The 21,095-nt window shown below is 45.2% G+C and overlaps 1 protein-coding gene and 1 long non-coding RNA gene across 12 annotated transcripts in view; both read right to left on the bottom strand.

The window, feature by feature from the left end:
* Positions 1-5,645, bottom strand: part of NEO1 (neogenin 1) — a 191,438-nt gene extending 185,793 nt beyond the window's left edge. For all 11 annotated transcript variants that reach the window (XM_071754849.1, XM_071754845.1, XM_071754854.1 and 8 more), the window contains exon 1: positions 5,214-5,645. In XM_071754849.1, the coding sequence (XP_071610950.1) occupies positions 5,214-5,328 (115 nt within the window). In that variant the 5' untranslated portion in view covers positions 5,329-5,645. The remainder of the gene's footprint in view (positions 1-5,213) is intronic.
* An 899-nt stretch (positions 5,646-6,544) lies between these two features.
* On the bottom strand, positions 6,545-12,337 carry LOC139801075 (uncharacterized). Its single transcript, XR_011728051.1, has 2 exons — positions 12,209-12,337; positions 6,545-8,582 (listed from the first exon to the last, which is right to left on the bottom strand). It is a non-coding gene; the product is annotated as an uncharacterized lncRNA (long non-coding RNA).
* Positions 12,338-21,095: the final 8,758 nt, after the last annotated feature.

Raw genomic sequence — 21,095 nt, 5'->3', positions numbered from 1 at the left:
TAAAATCTTGCCAAACAATTCTAAAGGATGGTTGCACAGTCAGTGAAGAAAATTAATAAATTCAGCATAAGCAGAGCACTCGCATTTCTTTAATGGGAACCAGCACCAAGTGAGCTGCACAAACTACTTCTCAGCAAAGAAAACTTACTGCTAATGTATGCAGAATGGTGCATTTTGAAGGGGAAAAAAAAAGCCCTCTCTAAAGTGCAATTCACTGTTTATACACAACTTGTCAACTCAAGAGATCTTTTATTGAATAACTACCAAAACTAGTGTAACAAGAAGTATAAAACATTGCTACATCAAAAATTACCAGTACCTTCCTCAAATGCCATACTTACCCTGGTCATCTCACTGTAGCAAAGCAAAGCTGGACCAGTGAAGTTCAAAGACTGGCAATGAGTAGCAGTGAATATCATAAAAAATACATAAGTTTGGAGCCCATAGGGTTCCCAAGTTGGACATCTCCAATAATTTTCATGTATCCTAAAATATCCAGAAGCCATAAGCAGAGTGATATTGTTCAGTCACAGTATAAAAGAAAAAAATTAACTCCTTTTTCTTTGCAATAATTTACCACTTAATCAGATTGCTTAAAACAATGTCCACACACAAACTGTGCTTATCTATTTATATGGCATTAATCAGGATTACCACTTTCATCTTGGCAATTTAACTGGAGAACTAAATCAATAGAATCCAATCAGTAAAATATGACTGTTGTTTCCACAGTGCTGAGACATTTTCTCTATGAAGAACTGGTCTGCCTTTTTCTAGGATCAATAGCCACAGAGTGTGATACTTAACTATTCAAGGAGCAGAGATCTATTTCAGCACAATCATCTGAAGCAGCTCCTCTCTGACTATCTGGGGCACCATCTCTCCACCCAGAACCCAGCACACAGGCTAAGGAAACACAGATCCCTGCCTCAGCTGCCATTTCCAAACATAAGAATTTGGACTTTTCAGTTCTTGATATTCATAGCAAATTACATAAACCTATTCTGTAACTAGCACTGAAGTTGAATGCATGAGAAGTTGTAAACTTGGTCCTGCAGCCAGATGAATTTTAACACTGCAGCCACTGAAATCCCTGCAGACTACTTAAAACACAAGTGAAGCCTCCATTCCACCGACTGAGATCTCAGTGCCAGGGCAGATTCTGTATGGGAAATGAGCATTAATTAGTTATTAGCAAGAATTTTAGTTATACCTCCTCACAGAAAACAGAGCAAAACTTCAAGAATCTTCCCGCATGTTTAGAAAAGTGGGCTCCAAACATACAGGCGTACATTTCATGCAAAAAATTCTTTCCATGCCAAACTAGTAAGGGTACCAAAATTTGCTTTCAGAGCCTTAATCATACCCAGGCTGCTATCACACAAGTGAGATGTTTTTATAGTTTGAAAATAAAGTTTAAGAAGCATATCGTGTTGCTCTTTGTTCAGCTTTCCTAAATTCCTACACCATTTCCATGTTCATTCCTTACCACCTTCCTTTTTTCAACACAGCAAACATGCATTGGGTGCCTACATAGTTTTCAGATTTCTCTGAACATTTTTGGCTGGAGGTTAATGCCTTGTAAATCCTAAGGACATTATAACTTATAATATGGACTTATTAACTCATCATCAGGCATAACCAAATACTCTTCTTTATATAATAAAAATACTACCATATGAAATTTCCCTATTTAATTTGCACCAACAAGTCAGTAGGAGGTAACTGATTTTTTTTTTTTTAAAGATGACAAAGACACATTTTAAGATTTTTTTAAGGTGGTATGTTATGTTTTTAGGATAGCTTCATAAGTAAGTCAAATAACTTTCTTAGATAAGTAGTAAAACAAATAAACACACACTGCATGTGAAACTTAAACACTTCTAGATGAGGACAAGTGCCAACGCATTACCATAGCCCCAGTGAAAGGCCTCTTGATTCACAGATTATTAGAACTAAAGTTTGTCCTTGCAGGAAATACTCTCCAGCCTGTTCACTGCTGCCTATTTGTACACAAGTACAAGCAGCAGCACACAAGAGCTCTAAGCAATCCAATTGCTTCTACCAGATCATTTGCAACACCCAGAATACACGTGGCTGACACATACCATATTTATATGCAACAGAAACATCAACCCAGACCTGTGCTTAAGCAGCTTGGGATGTAATTGAGACCTGACTATTTCTGCTCTATTTTTAACTTGTGATATATATAGAAATAATCAAGAAGCACATACAAAACAGAAACAAATTATGACCTTATGTTTCTAAGGAACCCATGCTCCCATCTTTTTAGCTTCCAGGACATTTCTCTTGCACCCTAGAAGGAGCACTCTATAGAGCAACAGATGCTGCACCAATGATTTGTTATCAACACGTTGCTAAGAAGACATGTTCAGTGCTGGGAGTCTCATGCAGCTTTCTCACCCACCACTTCCTAATTGCATTTGATTGTAGACTTCCAAAACTACCAGTCTGTCCTTGAACAACAAAATATGTCCTGATTCCAAGGAGTTCAAGAATACCAGGGAGAGTAAGAACAAATCCCCTTCCTTCTGAATAATCTAATTTGCAATCTTAATGGTGTGCGTGTTATCACAGTTTTTCTGTTAAAAATTAAGTGACACCAAATTCAGTTTTATTCTTAATAATGCAACCCTGTACAGATCAAAGTTTTTACCTTTATCTGCAGCCAGTTTCAATCAGTTATAAGAGGCAGGATTTACACTCCACTGATGCCTGATCCCTACTAGTGATCTTTCTGGTTTTATTCCCTTTGCTAACTGAACTATTGTCCTAATTCTAAAATGAGTAGCTCATTTTACTTTAGTTCAAAGCAGCCAAGCAGACTACGAAACATACTGATGCTTACAGAAATAAACAAAGTTACACTTTTTTCCTAAAATAATTCAGCTATGCTCTTTTCTTCAGCAGTGACTGGCTATTTATAGATGGCATCAAATGCCACTTGTACACACATGGCTGCATACAAGGAATGAGCTTCCAAATCTACAGTTTCTTTTTATCATCACCAAAAGGCCAGGGTTTTTTTTATTTGTTTGTTTTGTTTTCACTAAAAACCTACTGTTCTGGACACTGCAAGAAGCACTTCAGTCTCAACGGGCAGAGCAGCAAGTCTCATAGATAAACCTCCTCCTGGACCTCAGAATCAGGTGTTCCTCTGCCTCCCTGCCCTTTGCACCAACCTAAGAGGTCAAGCTTCACACACAATGCACAGGACAGCAGACAGCACTTACACCCTTGTATTTAAAGCACAAAGGAGAACTCTTGCATGCATGACCAATTCCCTCTCCTTGGAAAAAGGAGGGACTTGGACGTCCCTCTCCCATCTGCGAACACCAAAGTACATGGAACATCTTCTGTGTAAGAAAAAAACAGTGATAATCACGTGGGAAAGAGTGTGAATTAAGATGAAGCTCATCCACTATGCATGAAGTATCTCATCATCATTGAGACAAAGAATCGAGGCTCTCTCTCTCCTCACTCACTCTAAATAACTGGTACCAACACCCTTAAGGCTGGGGAGAGCCCGGCTTCTGGTCCTTAACAGGGGTGAAACAGGGCAGGTCCATCCGTTTCAAAAGATAAAGAGGAGAAAGTAGGGGCTTCCCAAAACTTCCAAGATTCCCACACCATTAGTTCTAAACCGCTGCTCCAATAGACACCCAGCTTCAAGAAAGGTTTTATTTCACGTTTCAGCACACCACTCCCCTTTCACTGACTTAATTCACATATTTGGCTTCAACAGACAAAAAACTTCACCTATCATTTCAATTTCCCCAAACCATAAAATATTAATTAGTTTTAAATTAACACAGAGCAACCAATGCAACTGTAACTACAGCAAGCTGTCAGGAGAGCAGTAAATAGGTCTGAAAATCAACACATGCCAAGATTTTACACATCAAAAAAGTAACTTATCTGTTACACATACTCTGAAGACCTTTGAGTCCAAATATAATATTTTCCAAAGAGAAAAAAAAAATAAAATCTGCTTCAGACCTGGAATCTGCAAAGCTTGCACTGTGCAGGAGAATAAATAAATACATTCACTGTCAACAAGAGTCAGCATACATGGTTACAGCAGCAGTATCTAAGATGAGAACCACCACGGATATTTCTGCCTAGTGTGACTTGCAACTGGACAATTCCACCATTTAATATCAGAGTTCAACCACTCTCACTTTTCCAAGTTTCTAAAAACCACGACTTAAACCAGCAGCTTTTTTTCCAAATTCAGCTGCACAAAGCTTTCTTTTAAACTATCAGGATTCCATCTACAGGGCAGTACTTTAAAAAAAAAAAAGCCATCATTCAACATTCAAGACCAGATTTTCTTTCAAGCTTTCTACTGCCTTGTTGCCGACAAGTAGGGAAAAAAAAAAAAAAAAAAAAAAAAAAAAAAAAAAGGAAAAAAGAAAGAAGTTACTTTTTTCAAAGATAGTATTTTGCAAAACGATCGGGTAACATCGCTGCAAAATTGGGGAGCCTTCTGGAGTATTAAGGGTCTTTCACGAAGGCCTTTTTAGAAAGCCTTCCCGTGCACACACCAGGCTTCATCTGGATGAGATTACGTTTTTCATAGCCTATAAAAAAGCCGGATTCAATAACGGATCATTAGAGGTAACAATGGTAAAAGGTGTGAAAACTACAGCAACTGAAAGGCTGCCAGATCACTCATTTTGGGGGTACTGCGGCACAGTTCGCAGACAAGTTCCCCCCTCTCCACAGGAAGCCTTCCACCGCCTCCAAGTCCCCCCTGGTTCCAGGAACCCCCGCCCGCTCTTCCCGGCTCAAACAGAGCCGTTTGTGCTCCGACCGATTCCCGGCCCGCTCCTGCCCAGCGAGGCGGGCAGAGGACGACGCGCAGCTGATTCTCCGAAGCAATCCGGCTGCAGAAACAGGGTTCAGGTGTTTCTCGTTCACCCCCGCCCCCGCGCCGGGGGATGCCCACCCGCTAACCGAGGTGAGCAGTGGCCTCTGCTGGCGCGCACCGCCCGTCCCGTTCCCACCTCAGAGGCACCGACCGCCCATCGCCTCCTCCCTGCCCCGGGCCGCCGGCACCGACGCCCTGGGGGCGCCCATCCGACGCCCCCTCCTCCCCCGGCGGCCACGCGCCCGCCGCACGTCCCCTCGGCGCCCGACGCCCCCCTCGGCCCCTACCGGTGTCAGGGTCTCGCCCGGCTCCTTACCTGTGAGGAGGCTCTGAGAGCCGCTCCGAGCGGCGGCGGCGGACGGGTCTGGCTGCCCGAGGAGAAGGGCGATCCAGAGGGAGCCGAGGAGCCCCCGGGCTCCCCCCGCCGCCATCGCTCCGCTCCCCGCGCCCGGCAGCCGAGCACCCAGCGCCAGCCCCTCCCCCGGGGGGCTCCTCCTGCCTCGTCTGCCGGCCGGGACGCGCTGCCCGCTCGTCCGCCGCCGGGCTGCGCCCCTGCGGCACCCCCGAGGAGGCGGCCCTCAGCCTGCCGGGGGGCTCGCGCAGCCGCCCCGGGAAGCGGGCGGCGAGGAGGGGCGGGCAGGAGCTGCCGGACTCACTCCATCGCGGGCCGGTCCCAGCGCCGGGCTCGGAGGATCCTCGCACGGAGCCAGAGGGGCGCCCGCCGCGCGCTCCTCCCCTACCTCCCCCCCGCCCCGGCCCGGCCCCCCCCAATACTCCTCCTCCCCCCCGCCCCCCTCCCGCCGCCGCCCGCGCGCATGCGCATGCGCCCGCGCATCAGGCCCCGCCCCCGCTGCTGCCGGGGGAGGTGGCGGCGCACGCGCTCCCGCCCGCCCGCCGCCGACCCCCGCGCCAGGTGTGCGCGTGCCCGCCCACCTCCCCCGCGCCTGCGCGCGAGCCCGCGCGGCGACCCCGCCCGCGGGGAGGGGCGGCACGAGGCGGGAGGGAGCGCAGGGGCGGAGCGCGAACCCTCAGCCGGGACTGCTCCGGGTTTGGGGCCGGCGCCGAACCCGTCAGCCGGCACCGCGCTCCCCTCGGGCCGGCACCGCACCCCTCAGCCGGGACCGCGCTCTCCTCGGGCCGACGAGGCCCCGAGGAGAACTCTCGAGGGGCGAGGAGGTGGCAGCGCAGGGGTGGCAGCGGCGGTGCGGGGCCGAACCCCGCGTTCCGGCGGCACGTCGCTCCCGATGCTCGTCCTGCAGCGGTGCTGACGGTTCCCGTCTCCAAGTGACACACTCCCAATGTTCCCCTCTCCAAGCCCCAGCCCAGCCCGGCTGCAGAACCTGCGTGTGCTTCACGCACCACGACGTGCAGAAACAGACTGCAAAACGCCGATCCGCTGATCACTGCAGATCCGGAGGAGCATCCCCTAAGCAAGGAATCCTCGCCCTGTGTGCTGCGGGGAAGCGGCGGGAAGATGGGGCAGTCCGGCCTCCCAGACAATAAAAACCGCGCTAACCATGGAAAAATAACTTGCAGAAACTTCTCTTGTGAGGCGGGGGATCTCCGCCGCTCAATTTGGGACGCGGGCTTTCCTAGTGAGCATGTTTCTAAACAAACCCGAGGATAAATAAATGTGAAGACCAAACATACTTTGAAACGGCAAATGGAATGTATTTTCCTCCTCCCGAGGGCAATTCGCTTTACACAGCATTTGCCATTCAAATCCAAATAATTTCAATGCTGCGGCATTACCAGTCGGTCTTAGTCTTACTGTTAGATCCTGTCTCAGTACAAAGGACACAATTAGAGCTGTCTCCCTCAGTACATAAATTATCAGGGCTCAGTGAGTGGTAACCCCAAGATAACTGGACCCCAGGAGCACTGGAACACATGAAACATGGTTACATCCCCCAAAAATGTGTGTTTCTATTGCAAAATGTTTGAAAATAATTTGTTCCAAAATAAAAAGGCTTTTACAGTGGTACTTAAGACTTCTGCTGAGCAACTGAGGACTGCTTTTGGGAAAGTTTACCTCGATAACCTCCATGCACATGGCAAGGCTGTCCCTTTTGATGCAGGCACCTCTATATTCCCGTGAAATTATCCCTGATCCATCTGGATTTACAGATTTGTTTATTTAGAGGGTTTTCAGTGAGGCAGACGCAGACACATTGTGCCGTGTCTTCAAAACAAGGATGCAGGGATGTCCACCTCTAATTAAATGCTGACGTTGACTACAGTGTGTCAGCTAATACAGGTGTCTGAAGTGTTTCTCACTGTGAAACTTGCTTCATTACTTCATAATTTTGTTCAGTGTTTCTGTCAGGAAACAGAGGTTTTGTCCTCCACTTAAAACATCCTGGAGCATTTTCACAGTGGGGAATAATTACCTCCTCAGAAGGATGTTTGGGTTTTCTTCCTATTACGCTTGCTGAGTTACGCTGATATCTGATATGCCAGAAGGATTACCAGTAATGAACTGTAATTTATACTGAAAATGGAAGCACTGATTAAAAGGCAGGACTAGTAGTGTAACTCTGATTAAACCTGGTTAGCAATTCCCATCATAAAATCCTATCTTCATTCGCTTTTAATAGTGCCAAACTAACTGCTGAGCTGAAATTTAAGCATCCAAAGTTCATACCTCAGGTTAAATTACAAACATTTCTTCTTTCATTCTTTCTGTCAGGGATCTTTGAGGATGAAAACCAGAATGGTCACTTTGCAAGAGGTGTTCCCTCAAAACCCGACATGAAAAATCCAATTACAAATCCCATTTGCTCTGGGCAGGGGCTCACCAGGGCTCAGAAGTGTGGTTCTCCAGCAGCTCCATGCTCACCCAGCTTGTCCACAGCCCACAGCTATAGGAGTCAGAGCTGGACCTGCACTTCCAGTTCCTGACTGCTCTGGCCTATGCCAAGTCTGCAGGTAGGAAAGGTGAACAGGGAACCTGTCTTTCCAGCCCTCTCGGGAACACAGAGCAGAAAGCTCCCCAAAAAAACACATGGTTAGGACAAGAACTGGATTGAGGACAAGTAAGTTAGCAGGCACAAAGGGTTTGGAGGAAGGCAGGTTCTCCAGGGCAGTGAAACGGAATGGGGAGTTCAAAGGAGAAACTGGGTCTGCCTGGAGGGAAGGATAAAACAAAACTAGAAGCAAGAGCCTGGCAGCCACCCTGTTGGGAGAAAACTTGAAAACAGACTGGGAATGAGACAAAATTGCCATGAGAAGGATGTGCAGGAGAACCAGGGCAATCAAGACCAGTACATTATCTGGCTAAGGGAAGAACTTGCTGAGCAAGAACTTGCTGAGCAAAAGCGATGGGAGAGTGGAAATGGGGCAGGAGAGGAGAAATGCAGCCCTGGAGCTGGGTGTGGATTGCTTGCAAGGGGCTTGGGAAGGGTTAGTTCACTATGGGATGTAGATGTGGTAATGACAGAGACCAAGGAAGGGCATCAGAGCAGAAAGGTGAGGATTTAGAAGCAGGAATGAAGAGCACCTGGAAAACGCCATGTCTCTACTGGTATAAAGTAGCTGAAATACATGGAGAACATACGTTATCCCCTTCTAGAGCTGGACCCCACACAAAATCTTGCACTCCTCATTTAGCACAGGTTTCCACATTGCAGATGGCCTGCATCGATGTCAACATGGAATTAAATTGCTGGGGTTTCTTAGGTTATCTCTAAATGAAAGAGAAACAGACATATATTAAAACATCAGTAGTTGGGCTGCAAAGCAAAACAGTCCCAAATGATGAAACACCAGAATAAAGGCTGCCAGTGCAATAGGACAAGCCTGGCTCAGCTGATGAACCAAGTCAATGAACCAGGATCAGGGCCTAAACCTTTTCCACTTGACTTTCTGTAAAAATCAGATATAGGTATTTTACATACCTTGCAATGAACTGCAGGGAAAGCAAGCACAACATTGTGGCTCGGCTGGGTGGCTGCTGCTCCAGGAAAGAGCTTCAGCCTCTGGGATGCAAAGCACAATGCTTAAAACATAAACTTCACAGCAATGCTCCAATTGTGCACTGCACGCTTCTGAGGTGCCTGTTTTGACATTTTGAAGTGTGATTTGCAGAACTGAAGAACACCTGCAGATGTATCTGCAGTAAATGAGAATTTATTCAACTTGTGACTAAACTAAATTGCTTTGCCATGTTGTATTTTCTGACAAGATCAGGCCATGAGTATTTCTAATTGTAAATATAAAATTAAAAGTTTGGGGATTTTTTGACTATTCTGTCTGTATGTCTAAGTTCCTCATCTACAAAATAAAGATAACACCAGCTCCTGCAACAGTTTGAGAAAATTAACTGGAATTTGTGAAGCACTTGGATACCATAGCAATGAGTACCATAGAAAAGCCCAGGAGGAAATTAATAAGTCTGTCTTCAGGACAATATTTGACTAGTGTGCAGTAAACAAAATATGGGTGACACAGTGAACAGTAAAGAGAAAATAAAATTATTACTTAGTGAGTACAGTCTCTTCTGTACAATAAGTGAGGCGAGGAACCTGTTGAAAGAACAGCGTGTAATCCAATTGCAATTAAACAGTGTATGATAATGCAAATGCACAAAAGGGGCAAATTACAGATACATAGGCAACCTCAGTGTCAGCATTTCTCAACTTTTAAACTTTTGAATTAAAAAAGAAAAAAAAAAACATCTTTAGACTGCAAACATGTAATACACATACATAAATTATTCCCTAACCCAACCCTTGTTGGTGACAATGTATTTACCTCTTCTACCTCAGTCACTGTTACCTGGCTGAGTGGAAAAAACGTTTTTCTCCTCTTGAAAATATCTCAGCCTTCTCATCAAGTTTTAATGCTGTCATTCAGATACCGACATTGTGCAGTTTTAAATTCAAAATTTACCTTCTTTGGGAGTCTGTGTGCGATCATCAGAGACAGACAACACACTCCAGAGAAGGATGCAGTGGAGAACCTTAATTTCAGTAATTAAATTTTGCCTTTTTGCTTGAGGTACCTCATATTTCAAACCAGGTGACTGTTTCTGGGGGTCAAAAACAGCAAGGCAATGGAACAATGACAACTTCACTGATCTTTTGTGACTTGTCAGTCCCAAAGTTAGCGCTGAACCTTTTTCACTCCTGTGGAGAACTGAAGCCACTTCAGAGCTGCTGTAAATTGTGCTGGGTTATCTGTGCCCTACAAGATAGGTGATGTAATTAGAATTCACCCATTCAGTGGCACTCTGATGGTGTCTATTTTTTCTGATCATGATTTCTTCTATTGCTGAGCAGGATGTGAGGTGATACTGAATCGTCACACCAATTTATTGTTATCTTGATAACTTCCCTTTCCTGGGCATCCTCTAGTAGTTGGTTAAGACAATTTGGGGGTAAGAAATGACTGCAGCACAAATAAAACCTGGCTCATTAAGTTTAAGACTTACCACTATGATAAACTCACCTTGAATTAAGCTGATGTGCTACATCCACAGACACCATTCTGGCAACAATGACCTGTTGGATTATTCCTGCGCAGCTCTCCATCCCAATTCCAGCACCACAGTGTCCACCAAGATAGGCTGCCTTTGATCATGCCAGCAGGAATAGGTTTTTTGAGGGTGGTTTTTTGGGGGGTGTTTTTGTTTTTGTGGGTTTTTTTGGTTGGTTGGTTGGTGTGGGGTTTTTTTGTTTGTTTCATTTTTGTTTTAGTTTTTTTCATATTTATTAGTCACAGATGTGGTTTTGCAAACTACTCTGAGGTTAAAAGTCATCCACCTGGCTTCGCAGAGCAAATTCTAGGTTAGGAGGCCACTTGTCAGAAACCCTCTAACCCCCAAACATATTTATATCATTCCTGATGTCAACAGCTAGACGACAATTCCAATGCCTGGCCAGAGTCAGGGAGGGTCATGAATGGAGGCAGACCTCCCAAAAATTAAGGTCAGTTCCCTGGAAAGTTGGAGAGAAAGACAGAGCTCCTTTGCTGGAGTCAGTGGATAAGAGTCTGAAACATGAGCATATCAGCTGGTGTGAAATACTTTTAAGGGATTCAGTGGCTGAGCAGAGGGAGCTGCTGAGGTCTAATCCAATTTTTGTTTATTTAGGGATTTAAGATGCAGATGAAGGGAACCTATGATCTAAAATGCAGGGTTTAATCCAATCCCCACCTTAAATGAAAATAATAACATCGTAATGTGCAAGATGACGTGGGATGTGGCTGCCTGGGCATTCAGAAGGAGAGAAATTCAGGTAACCTCCAAGAGGGAACCCTGATGTTACTGCAGGGATTTTTGCCATCCATTTAACCAGAGTGAGATTTCATATCTGGAAGCCTTTCATGGGATGACACTGTGCCACAGGTTTTAAAAATGTTATCAGTGACACTTAGTTTGGTATTTTTCTCCATTTTGGTGGCTGTCATGTAGTCTTTCTTCTCAAGTGAGATCATTAGTTGAGACACAGTGATTGAGTCTCCATTCTTCTTCTCCACGGGCAATGCCCTGATTTTTCCAGCATCCTGCTTCTGTAGGTGCTCTGGGGAGCTCTAACTCCTCTTTGGGCTGAAAGACTTTGCACATTCAGTAAGAGAAGAGACAGATGGGCCATGCCCTCTACTGTGAACAGGACTAGCCTCCTCCACTGCTTAAAACCACTTAAGCCAGACAAGGGTTCCAGGTGGTGTTTATCCCAAAGCATTTCCAACAATCACACAAGAATGTTAATTACTGACACCAAATAATCTTGTTCTCATTCACATAATGGGAATGCCTAGAGGTCTTATCTGAGGTTGAGTCCTTTTAGACACCATAGGATCTCACAATAAAAGCAAGTCCTTTCCCCAGAAGGCTTGCCTGGGAGGCAGTTAGAAGGAAAGAAGAACCAGGGAGTTGGGAGTCACCAAAGACAGTGCAGCAGCTCCATGTTTTGCTTCTGAGACCCAGTGCTTCAGTGGTGTGTAGTGCCAGCAAGGGCAGGGAAGTGGGACTTTACCAGTCTGAGAGCAATTCAAAATGGAGAGGGAAAAAGTGGAGAGGAGAAGGGCTAAAAACAATGATACCCAGCACATAGAAACAGTCATTGGCTTCTGGGCTTGGGAAATCAATGGAAAAATCTTGCCTGGAAAATAAGACAGTCCATTGCTCCTGAGATCTCAGCACACCTTACAGATACCAAATAAACCTCCCCCTTTGCCCAGCGTGGAAAGTTACTAATTACTGCATGTAAATTTATCTATGCATAAAAGTGCAGAGAGCCAATCTGACTCTATCTAGTAAGTTAAACATTTTTACACCAATGCCATAAAGCAACTGACCCAAGAACTTACTTAGTTTCCAGTCCCAAAGCACAGAAGGTGTCACTGAAGATGCCCGGAATCCTGGAGGACTTGTCTTTTGCCAGTGCCCTCTTGCACCATCCTGTGTGCACCATGATCATGGGTGTCTTGTGAAGCACCTTCCTGCCAAGAGAAGGAGGGGGTCATGCTGTAGCATGTAGGCACACTGCAGGAATCTGGACAAGAGCTTGGCTACGTAGTTCTTAGTGGGTAGCATGGAGATCTCTTCCTGGAGAGCAACAGCTGTGCTACAGCCCCAATTTACTGAGGAGAGAAAAACAAGCTTCTGTTCCCAGCAACTTCTAGTTTGAAAGCAGAGCTACACCTTGAATCATTCTGCATACATTCTAGTTTTAAATCATACCTAGTCATGTGCAAATGTTAATCATCTTCAAAAATGGGGCACATTTTCCAACATTTTTTACTTCTTTTCAGCAGTCCAACTTCTTACCCCCATTAGTGCTGTCTGAACGTTTCTCAGATGCAGGACTAAGCAATTTGGAGATCCAAGGCCAGTTTGAACAAAACAGAACATATTTTGTGTTGAGGAATGGTACTATGCTGACATCTCTAGCAGATAAAACGTGGCTGGCCTTCAAATTCCTCAAGTGTTTGACTCACTCAAGCTGTCAATCTAGCACTTTTCACACACGTTAATTTTACTGTTTTTTGTTTGTTTGTTTGGGGTTTTTTTTGTATGTTTGTTTAAACATTCCTTCAGGGCAACAGGTCTGGAAAAATACCACTATTCTGCCACCTGTCCACAATCCTCCCAGGGGACCAGTGATCAAAGCCAGAAGAGCAAAATGTGCAATTCTGGTGGGATATGAAAATGGGGTTTATCATGCCATGAGCCCTTGGATCTTCTTGGCAGATCCACTGCACACTGAGCACACCAAGGTCTATATGTCTGCTACCATGATGTGGTTTACCAGGTATTTTTATTCCCTTAGTGCCTGAATGGCAGCTTTAGAAATCAAATCACAGCCTTAGTGCTATAGGCTGCAGCCTCCTGCCTATGCCACTAAATCAGGCTAATTGAAACAACAAATATGCCTGAAGAGCAGTTCCTTAAGAAAATGTTGCCTTACAACACTTGGCTTTTACTTCTAACATAACTTGACTGGGTTTATTGACTGCTTGGCATTTCTGCTACTGCATTTGAAATTTATTGATTCTAATATGAAATGAGTTTCAAAGAGGTCAGAATGTGACCAAGTGAGACACAAATACAGCCAGAAATCCTAAATGGAGCAGAGGGATGTGTAGGAGACTATAGGTTGCTAGTTCATACTGATGGAGAGCAGTGGGTTTTGAACGTCTCTGCCCACTGAGCAACCTGGCCCACAAAGGTGAAGGTGCTAATCCACCTTCTACAAACAGGTGTAACCACACTGTAAATGTTCCCCAATGTGTGGGTCCACCTACTCTCCCTCCACTAATACACATTTTGGGGAGATGCTCTTAGAAGGACCAGAGGTTGAAACGGCACATCCTCCTCCAGTGTAGTGGGAGGGAAATGTGAGAGGCAGAGACTCTTATGCCATACAGGCAGTGGACATTTTGCATAACAGCAAGATGCCTTCACATTCCCAAAGGAATTCAGCTAACAAGGATCACTACCAAAAACTGAAGAGAATTTGTATGTTTGGAACAAATTTACATTGCTAAAAATGGGGAATCGGTGGAGGAAGAGTTTAAGGCTATCAGAAGCACACTTTTATGTCTGTAAGTACAGAAGTCTATGCATTTCAAGTTAAGAAACCTCCAGTGAGGGTTTTGATAAAATTGAGCTTTATGTCTGTATCATCTGGAATGAACATTTACATTCTACAAAGAAAATAAATAGCATTTTTCCAATGTGAGGCCTCTGAAGAAGATAACAAAAAAGATATATTTGACAGAAGACGAAAACTTTCCCACAAACCTAATGCTTTTCTAGCCCCAAATGACTGCAATTTGCTTCTGAAACTCTCTTTCAGGATGATGCTTGTTCCACAATCTGTTAGTTTTCTCTAAACTATCCTCTCAAATGGTAGCCCAGCTTTTTCCTTCTGATCTCCTGCCCACTCACCGGATACCAAGTCTTCTGGTCCTCTTGGGGTTGTCGTGGCACTATCTGCAGTGAGCCACTGCCTCCCACACTGCCCAGTCACTCCAGAAGTACTGCTTTTGGAGAAGGTAGTGCAGGGGAAGACAACTGACATGCCCTTGATATTTACTGCTACTCCTGCTGTTCATGAATGTTTTTACGACAGGGCAGAGCTCATGTCTTAAGTTCATCTTAAAAAGAAAGCTGTGAAGAATTACCAGGGAAAGACATCAGGAAGAAAATCCTCAAAACACTTCTATTCTCTTAATGTCTTTTTTTTTGTTGGTTGTTTTTTGTTTGTTTTTTTTTTATATTGCATCCAACTTCTGGCAAATGCATTAGTCCAGGGGGTATGATGCCTCCAGAAGAGTCCTGAAGAAACATGTGCTGTGCACAGGCTCCTGCTGCAGGAAAGGAGCAGTAAGAGCTCCAGCACTGGGCACAGCAAATACCTCACTGTGAGCCATTTCCAAACCAGAAAGATGAAGTTCAAGTTAGCCATGTTCCTGTTTACAGTCAGTTCTGATGCATGAAAGGTTTTAGTCGTTTTCAGCTGACATGGGTGAATGAGGCCTACCATGCCAGAAGTGACAAATGTAAGAAATTTTGTGCTTCACCTATAAGTAACAGGTACGATGTATTTAAAAGATAAAGCACAGAAAGCTCTGTGACTTTGTAACCTGAACAGCTTACTTGCAATGTGGAAAGGCTAACTGTGCCCAGGTAAGAGATCAGATCCTGACAGGCTTTTGGAACAAATCACTCAAAAGTAGTTTTTTTTCACTCACAATTAACATGGGCATCAATGAGCCCAGTACTGGACCTGCTGCACCATAGCAGCTCACTTGGAGATCACCTTTCAAAGTGTGGGTCTGAGGTCAGTGAAGAGATCTGTTCAAGCAGCACTGGCAAGTCACCAAGTCTACACTAAAGCCTACTGAGAGTAGAGAGATCCAATAATCCAGAAGTCTACAGCAAAAGGGAGTTGGGTAAAGATCCATAGTGCTCAGAATCAGTCAGCAAAAAAGCCCCACAATGCAACAGAACAGTGGGGCGAGCAACTGAAACCAGTTCCCATCTTCAGGAGAAGACAAGATAACTCAAGGGATGATATCAAGAACATGCAAATGCCTACACAGTGTGAACAAAATCCCCACCTGGAGTCCTGTATAGGCCTAGGGCAGGGGGGCGAGAAATCCACAGCCTGAAAGATAAATTTATATTAATTAATATAAGTTGTACACCAGCATATGCAGTGCTAGGAACTTAACTAGCCTCCCCAAAAAAGCTACAGGCCAACTCTTGAAATTAGGCAGGGAACACTTACAGCAGGGAACTTCTCTGACCTGTTGCTAATGTATGGGGAACCTCTGTAGTTAAATGTATGGGGAAAAAGAAGGCAAAAGAAATGGTCTGAAAATTTTCAACTTGTGTTGAAAAGCCTTGTTCACGTTTGAAGAACACCTTCACCAGGGTCACTGAACAAATGAGGGTTTAAAAAAGAAAAAGGGAATCCTGCACAGGGTGCTGGGTTAACCTGAATAGAGCCCACCCATCCTAAAGCTTATCTCCTATATCAAATTCTTTCGTGGACTACAGCAGACACCAGAGGGAGGGGTGAAAAGGCTCACAACACCATGAGAGGTAAGAGAAAACACAGAACTAACAGCAAGCAGACACACAGGGGTCACCAGAGACAGGGGAAAAAATGCAACCCTTCTTTGTCATTACAGTTAAGCACAAATAAATATGTAAGAAAAGAACACTTTCTGTTTCCTGAGTTTGGGGGGAAATGGCCTATGCCAAATATTTTTCTCTGCTGGAGGCATCAGCAGGGTTCTGACAGGCACAGTAGGAAAACAGACCATACGTTTGAGCATATTCAACAGCCCCGATGGGAGACATAATTTTCTCAGGCTGCTGTTTGGGTTGTGTTTGGCTCATGAACTGTTACAGGGGCTTTGATAGCCTAGGATCTGTGTCGATGATGTTTTGTTCTGAGGGAAAAGAGTAGAAGCACATGACCAGGAGCTCTGAGCAGCTTTTGAAAGACCCAGACCAGCAGAGCTCAACCAACAAAACTCCTTTGTAATGGAAATGCCATACGTAGGCATGAAATTAGAAAAGCAATGTGTACAAGCAGATTACAATAAGATTCAAGTCATCCCCACTGTTCCTGCCCCATAAGAAAAGGATGCAAAGTTAAGATACCTTTGAGCAGTGAACTGTCTACCTGATTTAGTCACCCAAGCGATCAATGACAGATCTTGATGTGCAAGAGTGTTCAGTAGACCTAACACACAGATCTTCACAGGGAAACTGAAAGGAGGTCGTTACTGGTCCCACATAAACAGAATTAAGTGCAAAACTGGACAGAGATCTTCACAGACCAGTGCTTGAAATAGCTGAATTCTCTCCCTGCATTCTCACTGGTGCTTATGACCCTAGTAAGGCATAAAAATTAATGCTTATACCAAAAGGATTTGCTTTCCACTTTTTGTAAAGCACTTGAAGGCTATCTGCTTGAATACTTCATCTGGTTTCAGTCACAGATAGTACAAGCCTTTACTTAAAGTCTTACCAGGGTGTAGTTCTGCTCCCCTCTGTGCCACTGCTTGAAGTGACACCTTCCTGTTCTTACTGCCATGACTGGTTGGCAGTGGCTTCAATAAGTCAGACTGCATTTGCCTTCCAAAATGACCTGCTCTGTTCACTTCAGCAGGGCTGTCCTGAACTCCAGAGAAGTAATGACCCTGAGTAATAACTCAGAGGTAGCACACAAATCACTGGGCAGGAGGGAGATGCTGAAAAGTGATGCAAATTCTTTGTTCCCAGGAGGCGCTGGTTAAGTGGCCTCAGCGGAGCTTAAGGAGGAGTTTGGAGGCTACCCCCAAACATGGGATGCTTCCTGGGGCATCCCAAATGCCAAGAAAACTTCTTTCATTACCTGTTTTGCTAATTGCAGCTGTGTAAAGTGGACAGGAAAGGCTAATGCCTCTGCCACAGAGGCAAACACCTCAGTAAGCCGAATACACTAAACAGTCCAAAAGAGTCAAATAGGATAGGCCAGGTTAGCAGGTAAGGAATGATTCTCCCAAGACATGTATGCTGAAAAAGTACCTAGAGAGGCAGCACCTCTTTGATTCCACTCACTTGCTTAATTAGGCTTCTGTAATCATGGAATCATCATCCAGTGACGGGGAAAAGCTGGGTCCCTTTGGACCAACACTGCTGGGGAACAGAAATGGATAATGTGTATTATCCATCAAGGCCTATATAATAGCAGGAAGGGTGCCCCAACCATCAGTATATACTCACAAAAGTCAAGGGCAATGTCCTAGGGGTCATTTGGCCTGTTCTAGAAGAGGTAAAAAGACACAAAGTTACTTTTGAGGTGCAGACTACATGTGATGTTCTGCAGTCACACACAGGGGATCTACCAGCACAGATGGGCAGGCCAGTGGAAGCAGCTAATGCCTCAACAGCCCTGTTCATTCTAACTCAAATATTTTAAGGATAAATTCCACACAAAGTCTGGCCAGCAGAAAAGATCAGTCTGGCAAGACATACCCTCAAGTGCTTTTGAGAAGGCACAAGAAGAAATGAAACACTGAAAAAGAAGTGCACAGGAAGCTCCTGGAGCAGTGGAAGCTGAAAGCAAGTTTTTCAGGATTAGGACCTTGGACTAAGGTACCTAAATCCCATGCAAATTTCACTTCAGACATCTGCTTGGATCTAGTCTTAAATCGCCCTTTACTTCTGTGGAGAACAGCAATCCTTCCACAGTGTTTCACAATATCAATGTTAAGCTCTGTAATCCCTCTTCAAGATCTAGAAGTTGAAAGTCTTATACAAAAAAGTTTTCCTTTAGTCACTAAAAGTAAGGTTAAAGAACACATCAAATAACAAGGTCAGGCTGAAGGCACTGAGAGAATTCAGAGAGATGCAATATGCTTGAGAAAGTTAAGGGCTCGAGGACTGATCTTGAGCACCTCAGCCCAGTGGATGTGGCTGCCTCAGTGCTGCACAGCTACAACCACCATTCCTCCAGCAAGGTCTCCACATTCTCTGAGCTGACTTTCTATGTGGAAGGTAAAGATCATTAAAATCCTCCACAGGACAACTGTAAGACCCAGTCAATATTCTTCCCTCCAATAAGTTAAACAGTTTCTAACACAGGTGGCTCTGTGAATTATGGCAGAGCACATAATAGCCCCCATATTTGCCTACACAATCACCCTGCTCCCCAGATCTCACTCATCACTGTGCTTAGTGAAGTGCTTTGAGCTGCCTCAAGCATGAAAAACACCACACAAGAACAAATTTTATTCTCATAAAAAAGTATTAAAGCAAGTGTTAGAGGCACTACTGAAGCCCATGATATGTTATAATTGGCAAATGTTCACAAAGGCAAAATCCAAGTTTTTGCATCAAGCTGGAGGGTACCTGTGTGCATGCCTGAGCCTGTCTGGGTACATCTTCTCCTCTACAGAGCTCCCAGCTCCCATAGTCCTTCCCCTTAGAGTGAGAAGCAGGACTTTGCTTGACCTGATTTTAAGGGGAAATATGAATCCCCCTGGCTAGTGTGTGGCACAGTCCTGCACCTTAGTCTTTCCTGACCCATCACTCCCCCACAACCATTTCAGTCACCACTGCAATAAAATCCACACCCTTGAGGACCTCGACTGCATCCCTGCATCTCAACTGAAGCATGTGCCACTCAGCTTCCAGTGACCCAAAAATCCTGGAAAATAAAAAATATTTGGAAGTGTCAGGTCATTCATCTACACAAAAGTCTTTTTTATCCATGCTGGGCATAAGGATGTTATCAGAGACACCAGGAATGTTCTTGGGGTTGGAAGGCAGTGGGCAGAACACTTTTTGCAAGCTCACATGAAGATGTGTGGTTGTCTCAAGACAAGGTCATATCCTAGAGGGACATCAGAGTCAGCACTTCCACCACTGTAATTACCAGCAACCAAGATAAATACATTAAATATCAATGGGAATATTGAGAAATAACAAAACCTAGCACAGAAACCACAGTGGTATGTGCTTACAGGCACGTGTGCATGTCTGCGCACTGACCAATGGACTCATGACCATCCCAGATCCTGGCTCACATGCTACATTCAGTCCCTGAAACTTTCCCATTCCAAAATACTTCTGTACAAAGGAAGTCTCTTGGCCCACATTAAAGCTCTAGCAACTTCATTTTGCACATGACTTTCCAGGAGGTTTACGCTCAGTTTCTCTCTGGACCACTGAGTACCTGAAAAGCTGCAGAGCCTGTGCTGTCACTCAGGGAGAGAAGCTGTGTTCCCCCATGATCTGCACTCTGCCCACACACCTGGCTTCCAGACTCTCAGTCTGTAATGCAGCCTTGAGTCTTAAAGATGGGCAAGTGATGGGAAGAACAAGCAGAAACCTCCAAAAAACTCAAGTGGTCAAGGGTTTCTATCCTATGGGACCGAGGAAAGGGGACATTATGTGCATTGGCACCTTCTCCAATGGCCACATGCCGAGACCCCCAACCACCTCCAGTTGCAGTACTCAGGAACTCACTCTCAGGATTTTACTTGCAATGAATCTGCACACAAATGATCTGCACGTCAGGAGAGGTCACCAGGACCTGCAAGAACCTGACTAAAATGGGGGGAAGTGTGGATCAGCTGGAAGGCAGGAGGGCTCTGCAGAGGGACCTGGACAGACTGGAGAGATGGGCTGATTCCAATGGGATGAGGTTCAACACAACAACCCCACGGGGAGCTCCAGGCTGGGCACAGAGTGGCAGAAAGGGACCTGGGAGTCTGGATTACCAGGAAGCTGAAGAGGAGCCAGCAGTGTGCCTAGGTGGCCAAGAAGGCCAATGGCATCCTGGGCTGTGTCAGGAAGAGCGTGGCCAGCAGGTCCAGGGAAGGGATTCTGCCCCTGTGCTCAGCCCTGGGGAGGCCAGAGCTTGAGTCCTGTGTCCAGTTCTGGGCCCCTCAGCTCAGGAAGGAGATTGAGGTGCTGGAGCAGGTCCAGAGAAGAGCAAGGAGGCTGTGAAGGGATCCAGCACAAGTCCTGTGAGGAAGGGCTGAGGGAGCTGGGGGTGTTGAGGCTGGAGAAGAGGAGGCTCAGGGGAGACCTCATCACTCTCTACAACTCCCTAAAAGGAGGTTGGAGCCAGGGGGGGGTTGGTCTCTTTTCCCAGGCAACCCTCAGCAAGACAAGAGGGCACAAGAGGTCTCAAGTTGTGCCAGGGGAGGTTTAGGTTGGACATTAGAAAGAATTTCTTTCTGGAGAGGGTGATCAGGCATTGGAATGGGCTGCCCAGGGAAGGGGTAGATTCTCCATCCCTGGAGATCTTTCAAAAGAGCCTGGATGTGGCACTCAGTGCCATGGGCTGGGAACCACGGGGGGAGTGGATCAAGGGTTGGACTTGATGATCTCTGAGGTCCCTTCCAACCCAGCCAATTCTATGATTCTATGACAAGGCAATGCAACACAGGGACCACTGTGGCAGCCATGTGGAAAGTGAACATTTCTAGAGAAAAGATCTGATGTGTGCAGTAACTCTCTGGTGGAGCATACAGGAAACATTGCTTGAGATCTTTTACTTCAAGTGTGCACTAAAGGTTCTTTTATATTTCTCAGTCTGGTTAAATTTTCTTGGCTGCCCTCCACTCGGTCCACAAAGTACTGCTGGAAAAGGAGGAAACTTATGTGCATGCACAAAGAATTTTTGGGAATTTTTCTCCATGCAATGATAAATGATTCAATGGACATTTAATCCCACAGGTC

The sequence above is a fragment of the Heliangelus exortis genome, chromosome 11, assembly GCF_036169615.1.
Source record: "Heliangelus exortis chromosome 11, bHelExo1.hap1, whole genome shotgun sequence".
Taxonomy (NCBI): Eukaryota; Metazoa; Chordata; class Aves; order Apodiformes; family Trochilidae; genus Heliangelus; species Heliangelus exortis.
Note: the sequence above shows the minus strand (reverse complement) of the source record. Positions and strands in the feature narration are given on the sequence as shown.